At 37.8% G+C, this 9,013-nt stretch overlaps 1 protein-coding gene across 1 annotated transcript; it reads left to right on the forward strand.

The window, feature by feature from the left end:
- Positions 1–6,497: 6,497 nt before the first annotated feature.
- LOC102020039 (vomeronasal type-1 receptor 90-like) lies at positions 6,498–7,542 on the forward strand. Its single transcript, XM_005387254.2, has one exon. It carries the CDS (start codon positions 6,556–6,558, stop codon positions 7,540–7,542), a length of 987 nt encoding a protein of 328 aa, XP_005387311.2. The 5' UTR covers positions 6,498–6,555.
- The last annotated feature ends 1,471 nt before the right edge of the window (positions 7,543–9,013 follow it).

Genomic DNA, 9,013 nt, shown 5'->3' on the forward strand with positions numbered 1-9,013 from the left:
AGATTTTGGAATTCAGCAAGGCCCGCAGCCCTCTCTTCCTCTCTTTATATCCTGTGCGTTTGTGACGTGACCCCTCTGCTCAAGACTCCTTTGCTGTAACCCCCAGTCTGTGGCATTGCCCAGTCCAAGACTCATCCCCACTCATGTTGGCACACAGGGAAGCAATCAGACCTCTGGGTCCTGTGGGTTATAGGCAGTGGTGTGGGTGCAAAAGCAGGCCTCTGAACTCTATGTGATCATCGTTAGATCTGAAGGCCAACCCACCTCTGAAAGCCAAACCCACCAAATCACACCTTCCACCACAGAATGTGGGCGCCGGTGCATGAACTACTCAGGGCATCTGGTGGGATCTATGTCCAACTCTTACACTTTCCTAGTCTGTGTCCATGGCTGTTTCTCACCAATCCCTGTTGCACTGTAGCAATTTAGTCCAGGAGTAGACATTTCATGATGCACACTCACACAGGTAACTCCTTCCCAAAATGGCACCTAATTAAACTCTTCGGCCTTCTGGCAGGCAGTGCACCAGACTGCTTCTCCTGTGCTATCCCACTGTGAAAAAAAAGCCACTCTCAGGACAAAGCCCCACACTGGTTTTCTCTTTATTTTTTCTTTCACACCAGCTCTGGGCTTTTCTTGGGGCAGTTGCTGTTGGCCCTTTCATGGTTTCTCCCTGAAGAAGCTGACTTCAGAGGCAGCCTACCTCCTCCGTCAGGCATTGGCCTCTTTCTTAATCGGGTCAGTGATTTGATTGTCATTTTTGTGGCTCTGTATTGAAGAGAACCAAGGTGGAGAGCCTGTTACAACTTGGAATTTTCAATTGTAAAGCCCTTTGTGTGTGGGGTCCTACCTCCATAATGTTGTTTTTTAATTCAGAGGAAGTGGGAGCCTTTTTTTTTTTTGTTAACCTCCACTGGTGTAAATGAGGGGTGAATATTCAGCTTCTTCATTAGTGTGGACTCCAGCTCCTGTTTTGCTTCAATTTCAGTTATGATAGTGTGCCTGTGATCAGTTGAGCCCACAACACCCCACTGTGTAGTAAGGAGACAGTTTGTGTTTTGTTTTGTTTGTAACAGGAGTGAAAGTCAGGACATTGTTTGCCAGGTAGGTGCTGTGCCACTGAACTGAATCCCCAGCAGTATTCTTTTTTTTATTTGTGTTAAAGTTCGTATTGGTATTTTCCTCATAGCTTGAAACCTAAAACTGAGACTTTAAAATCATGGAGTAAACAAAATACACAGCCAGTACACCTAGGAATCTTTTCTCCCTGTGAGAAAAGACTGGAGAAGTGTGTGCAAGTCACATCATACGAGGGGAACTTGAGCTCCTGGGGAGGCATCAATGGGAGGCACTGGGAGGCAACAGAGTCTCCCACAGCAGGGGAGTTTGCCACCTGCTGGGACTAATTTGCAGTAGTTCTGGACAAAGTTGAACTTAACATACAATGGGACCTTTCTCGTGCCTCATGCAGATGTGTCAGGGGAACATCGAGTAAAGTTCAGAGCACAGCTGTTCCCAGTTGACTATTATCTAGAAAGAGTAGAATAAACTCCACAGAGAGGCAAAATGTTCCACTCGGAACTCAGTGATTCTGTCCTTTCTAGTGACATCTTGTCACTTCTCTACAGATTCCAAAATGACACATCTACACAGTGGTGTGTTACTGATATCCTTTTATTAAGGCTGTGCAGAGTTTTCTCAGGAGCACCAGATCCACACACCTGCCCCTGGGTAAGTGCGTCTCTGGTCACAAATGCAGTGTCTGTGGTGGGCAGGGTCCTAGGCAGGCTGAGGAAGTCAGACAATGGGTTTTATGGTAAGTTTCTGTAGACTGACATTTTTATAGACTCTAGCTTTTAATTTCATGACTCAGAAAATGAGTATTATTTTTCATAAGAAAGAGTAAATTATTTTCTGGCATGTATTTATTTCTCTGAATTAAATGGTGTTCATTTACTTCCAATATCATTTCTCCAGGAAGATATTTTGTTTTAGTCTGAAGCTTTATACTCCTATTTACACCCCTCACAAATAGATGAACTTTCACTGTGGGTTTTCAGTGCACAAAATCAGTTTATCTTCTACCATCTGTATGTCACTTAAAGCTTTTTTTAAAAAGTAACTGATGTAACATGTGCTAGTTTTCATTTAAATTGCTTAGTATGAAATAAGGTGCTTTGTGTAAAGTATCATTAGTGAAAGAGGCATTAACCTCATTCCTAGAAAGATGTGTGCACATTTTCTCACAAAAGCCTGCTTGGCTTACTGTTGATTTCACAAAATTCATATGGATGGTGTCAGCCTTTAATACGGTGACAAGTAAGACAAGGTGATGATGATAACAGAGGATTTTGCTGTGTTTACAGTAAAGGTCTCTGAATATAATGCATCAGTATTTGTTGAGAAGAAAGACCATCTCTCTTATTATTTTCATGTTTTTCAACATAAAACATTTCTTCTCCTTTCACTCACAATGGATATGCCAGAACCTCTTTGTATAAAGGAAAAGTTTAGAACCAGATATTTTCCTCTGCCCTCATCTCTGTGCTTATTGTATTATGTCCATCCTCCACTGGTTGTTTAAATAATTTTCTCAACAGATTAATGGGAACCATTATCTTTTCTTGGTATATGCTAATTCAAAATTACAAAGACAAAACTGACAGTTACTTTTCCATGAACAGCAGACATTTTTTCTTGCACTATGGGGTTGAGTGGAGATTCTCATACAGGCTTGTATTTGTAAGGGCTGAGAGTTTCACATTTGTGACAAGCTGCCTCTGGGATTATTGTCTCTTTTCTTTAGAAGAGTAATTAACTTGGCTTGATTTTTCTGAAAATAGATGTAAACATGTGAAGGGATGAATACCTATAGATAAATTAGGACCCACATCTCACTCAGCATCTTGTAAAGTGACAAAATGATAATGTTTACCACATATTACAAAATGTGCCCAGCTGCTATCCATGTCCTCAAATTGTCCCGATTTTGTTCTTCCTACTTCTGCAGTTGTGTGTTACAAATGCTGTACGCTGAGTTCAGGTCCCCTATCTGGCTGGTGATGATTTTCCCTTTCTTACTGTGTGTGCTGCTTCTCTCTCTTTCTCTTGACAGTTTTGCAGCTGAAATTCTGCCAAGAGTTATAGCATGTAAACAATATTCTCATGAACCTAAACCAGTTTTAAACTCATTGTCAGTCTTACGTCAAAAGCCTGATTTTCTTAACTTACATTATAGACAAGGACAATGTTTAGACCCACCATGGTAACATTTGCATGTAAACTACAGGAATAACAGTCAAAATTTGCTTTTTTATGCAGCCGAGATACATGATTGTGTTCTGGACTTGAATCCTATTACTACACACTGCCTTATTCTGCATAATGTAAAGATTAGTTCCTTTTGTCTACGGAAAGAAAGAATAGGTAGCCACTTTCTTCACCCTACAGTATGTCTGCCTTCAAGACCATAAGTGTCCCCTCTCTCCCAGAGTACTGCTGGTGTCTTCTCACCTCTGGCTCAGGTGCATTGATACCAGCCTCCTCACTGGTTAGTGAAACATCTGAGGGTGTAATGCATTACAGGTTTGGCCCTGGTCTTCGTAAATGCCACATATAAGAGTGTCTAAAGCTAATCCTTCCTTAGATAGGGCACTAACTAGACTCTGACCTGTTTTACAATTCTCAGGGGCTATATGCAGCCTTACTGTTATCAGCACCAAATGGTGACTGCTCAAAGCAAATGCACAGGTTTCTCTTTGACTTTCTCACTATTTTGTTTTTCTTTCCATGAACTGCCTATTTGGACATTCTTTGCTTTTTTCCTTTTTGTGTATGCAACCTTTTTTAAAATTTCTTCCAGCTTATTTTCTCTGTGATTTATTTGGTTTTTTTCTTTTTTATTAACAAAAGTCTCTCTGAGGAAAGTGGTTTGTAGAGTTTCAAAAAATGAGAATTTTGTGTTTGCCATTTTGAGTGAGGCAGGTCCTGTCTCAGCTAAGTCACTCCTAAGTGCTTGGGGACTGTCTTCTAGATCACCTGGTGGATTGAAGGAGCTGCTGTCCTGTTTCTGTTCCCCTAAGCTGTGCTCAGCCTGGAAAGTATAAGCTGGATGAGGCATGGCTGGGTAGGTACACTACTACATCATTTCTGATAGCCCATTCTCACGTGTTCACAATCTCAAAAATATATTTTCTAATAAAATATTACTATAGAAGTAGCTTTATGCCTTTCTGTATAACATCTACAGACAAATACAGGACCAAGCTATGTGGAGTGTGTTTTGCTAATATAGTTGTGTGATCCACAAAATTTTGAGATGGCTGTGTGGGTAGCCTTATTTTCTGTCATGTTTCTGATCCTCCATGGGAACTAATAACATAACTGGGTGCTCAGGAGTGCAGCACTGTCCTGTATTAATGCTGTGCAGATGGAGTTTGCTCTTCTTCTCCAAGAAGGTTTGCAAGTGTCTGGTAAGTACTGAGGACCCCCATGGCATTCTGAATGTTGAGTTAACTTACAGCGTCTGCACACATCTCCCACCTTAATCCTCCATGCTTTAGGAATGTAGCTCCTTAAACAATGAGCAAAGTTTATATGAATTTAGTTCTACCTCTCAATTTATGGAAGATTCATACATGCTACTTCACCCATTTTAGGAGATTGTTTACCGAACTCAATTGAGGAAAACAGAATTAAGTCAAAGGTTGAATTTTCAAAAACAACATAGGAAGACAAGTCTTATAATTTACATTTTACTTTTTCATATAATTCTTTTAAAATATTATTTAGACACTGTTATGCACCAATTTAAAGTCATGCCTCCCAAACATAAGGATATATTTTATAATTTGCATGGCATAGATGTACAGGAAATAAGTGTGTGCGATTTACAAAACATGAAAGATGAAGCAGAGCACTGAGGACTCAGGAAGCATGTGGGTCAAAGACATCTGACAGTCAGATACACATTTTTCCCTGTTTCCCCTGAGCAAATGACTGAACCAAGCATTAATTACTTGACTGTGTGAATGGAGAAATTTGCTTAACTTTCCTTTACCAATACTTTAGAACAAGATGAACTTTTTCAAGTTTTACTGTGACAGTACTATTTTAAAAATCAAAATTTCCATAGAATTTGGACTACATCCTTACCTCTGCTTTTTAAAATTGTGATCACATGTTCATTGTGTCTAAACAGTTCAGGCTTCTCTCAGTCACTTACACAGCATAGGGACTTACTTATAGAGCTTATGTTCTCCATAGCTATGGATGTAGTCTTAATCCGTGATGTTGAAATGATTAGTCTGTGATGATATGTTTCTATACTCATGACACTATGTTAGGACTTTAACATTATAGCTTTATAAAGACTGATGTAAAACAAATACTTGCACCACACTGGGAGATAAACTAAAGAGTTTATTGTCATCAAATTCCATGCCACAAAATTTATACTTCAGCCCCATAGCTCTGCAGAACTGTTCTTTCTTATGTCAGGAAGTTATAAATGTTTGAACTCATTGTGAACCACCTTCAAGGTGAGAATGTTTCCAACTCATATAATTAAAACCATAAGGAAGAATCTTCAGAATTTACTTAAAATATGGGCCCATTTAAGATTCTCTTTCCACATGATTACGATGCAGTGAAAGAAATTTGGAATTCACAGTTCTAATAAAATAGAATAACTTCAATGTCATTGCTGATCTAGGTTTGCCTGGCATGAGTTTCTAGAATATATGAACACTATAGTCGTGGAAGATTAAAATCATTTTAGTTTCCTGTGTCTCATAAACAGACATCATTAAGGGTCTACTATTTTGATAATTTCCCCTTACGCTTTCAGGCTGAGACAGAGGTATAACATCTTATAAAGCCTATTAATTCTATCAAGTATATGCACAAGCAACTATATAATAATGATAATAGTACCTGATATTTCATGCATCTCAGTCTCTGTCCATGTTTGCTACATTGGTACACATTCTATCCTAGGAAATAAGGAATATATTTGGCACCATTTTACTGACCATATGACTGAGTCAGATGTGTGAACTGACTTTTCAAATCCTGAATGTGATGTCAGATTATAGATGTAAATCAAATCCATTTTACTTCACAATACACTAAGAAACGTTTGTTCTCTATGGATATTTGGTCCAGCAATATACCAGAAGAAAGATACCACTAACATTACTTAATAGTGTATGTCTATCCCATGGACAGTTACTGCTTGAGAGGATTTTATTTTCAGATGTAGACAAATCTCCTCACACAACTTTCATAAAAGTACAGCTCTTACTATGTAGCTAGCACTTTCTCTACTTTCCATAGATACAAAAACAAACAGGACATTGTGCCTGATGACGAAAATTAAAAACTGACACAGGAACATAGAAACACCTTCCACACATGTAAGTTTTCTCAGAAGTGCTGTGGGGCCCCTGAAGTGTGACACACAATTGCCCTGCCATTGGGAAAGGTGAGCTCTGAAGGGGAAATGATGCATGGGGAGGAATTCAATGTTCTGATGAAAGCATAGCATTGGCCAAGATGATGGTGGTGATATTTGTGATAAATCTTGTTTTCTTCTCAGACTTTTACTGTATGTCTCTTGCTATGATGGTGAAGAAAAAGAGAAAATTTTCCCGGTTTTTTGATGTGAGAAGCACATTTTTCTTTGAAATCACCATCGGGATCACAGCCAACACTGTCCTGCTTTTGTTCCACATCCTCACATTTCTCCTCAAGCACAGGCCCAAGCCCCTGGATCTGACTATCGCACAGCTGGCCCTAGTCCACCTGGTGATGCTGGTAACCATGGGCTTCATAGCTGCAGACATTTTTGAGTTTCAGGGTTGGGAAGATGGTCTCACATGTAAATTGGTTATCTACGTGCAAAAGTTGATGAGGTCCCTCTCCATCTGTACCACCTGCCTGCTGAGCATCCTCCAGGCCATCACCCTAAGCCCCAGAAACTCTTGTTTGGCAAAGTTCAAACATAAATCCTCACGTCACTACCCACGTTGCCTTGTGTTTTTATGGGTCTTCAATATGATCCTGAATACTCGTTTCTTAGTCTCCATTGATGCCATCCCCAATGTGACCTCTTACAGTCTCGTGTTGGTCACTGAATCCTGCTCTCAGTGGCCTATTAGTTACTTGTTCAGGTATATATTTTTGTCACTGGTGAATATTCAGGATATCTCCTTTATAGGGCTGATGGCTCTCTCAAGTGGATACATGGTGCGCCTGTTATACAGGCATAAGAGGCAGTTACAGCACCTTCACAGCACCTATCTTTCTCCAAAAGTATCTCCAGAAGAAAGAGCCACTCGAAGCGTCCTGTTGCTCATGGGTTTCTTTATGCTCATGTACTTTTTGGACTGTGTTACTTTCTCATCCCGTGCAATATTGTGGAACAATGACCCAATTAATCTTTGTGTCCAGATGCTTGTGGGCAGTGGTTATGCCACAATCTGTCCTTTTGTGCTAATGAGCACTGAAAAACGTATGACTGAGTGCTTAAAATACAGATAGAAAAGACTATGAATTTTCCAGTATTTCCATACTGATGGATAATTTCCAGATAACTAAATACTTGGAATTTCTCTTGCATCTTTGAAATATATGTAGTTTTATTTTTTCTGTTAAGCAAATTTCCTTTGATGTAGTTGGGTTGTAAGTACACAAGGAAAAACTTAGCAGTATACATTTGTGAAGAAATGCAGGCTTGTGTTCCAATGATGTTCATATGAACTGGTGCTCTTATGCAGCTACAAACACTAAAGAACAGGATGTATGTTATGGAGGTGGAGCCCTGATGTTATGAGGAAAGACTAGAGCCAAACGAAACAGGAAGAAGGCATCAAACAGAAAATGCTCAAGGACAATATGCAGGGACATCTTGGTATTTATCAGTTTGTATGCTTTTCCTTTATAATATTAACTTGATTATAGAGAATCTCCAGAAAATGTTTTAAAATCAAACAGAATGATATAAACATATATCCTTGATATACATATTGACTACTTTAATAATTAATTTAATATTATATGCAGAATGCATAATGTGTGTTCCCATATAACTAACCTTTTATAAAATAATACTGTAACCTTAGTTATAGACATACAAGACTGAAAAATTCACTATAAAATTTAGAAAGTCAATTATTGTAGTGTCAATATACTGCACATAATTTAATAACAGCAAATCACAAGTAGTAAGTAGCTCAAATTATTTTCCATTTCTTTGAAAAATCTATAAATCTATATAATATATAGATTCCATATATATAAATACATATCAATTTTTATAATAGAAATTCAAATCTTCAATTCTTTATGTTTTCATCACATACCTGAAAATAATTAATTACAATTATTTCTATATACTTTTTAATAGGATAACAATCACACTGTCAATTTTGGTGTTATTTCCATTTTTAATTTTATTTTTAAAGATAAAAGTACCAAAACATATTAGCAAACACACAGACATAAATGAAACAACATAAAAACAATAAAAGCAATACAGAATTTCAGACCAGGTAAAAAGAAATTAACAATGGTTGTTGTATTACACACTGTTATCTTCATATTGGTTACTCCGATAAACAAATATAGACAGGAAAGATTGACCAAACAATTAAATATCAACTGTTCCTTTCAAGAAATCAATAGAAATTAATAGTACAATTATTCCAGCCACATTGTGTATATATATATATATATATATATATATATATATATATATATATATTTCCCTTCTTTATTTTCTCCTTTCCCTCATCTCAGTCATTCTTTCCTTTTGAGCAGTTTCTTTCCCTTTCACACTATCTATTGTATCCTTCAGATTTTATTTACTCTTTCAGGTTCTTATACTAGGGAGACAATACGATATTCACACGAGTTTTATTCATTTCACTTATGAGTATGCGCTCTACTGGCATCCATTTACCTATAAAAGCCTCAAGTTTATCTTTCTTTATAGCTGAATAATATTCCATTG

This window comes from Chinchilla lanigera, unplaced genomic scaffold (assembly GCF_000276665.1).
Source record: "Chinchilla lanigera isolate Chin_1 unplaced genomic scaffold, ChiLan1.0 scaffold00028, whole genome shotgun sequence".
NCBI lineage: Eukaryota > Metazoa > Chordata > Mammalia > Rodentia > Chinchillidae > Chinchilla > Chinchilla lanigera.

Coding starts and splice junctions, on each gene's coding strand:
- LOC102020039 (XM_005387254.2), top strand. CDS start 6,556: ATGATGGTGGTGATATTTGTGATAAATCTTGTTTTCTTCTCAGACTTT.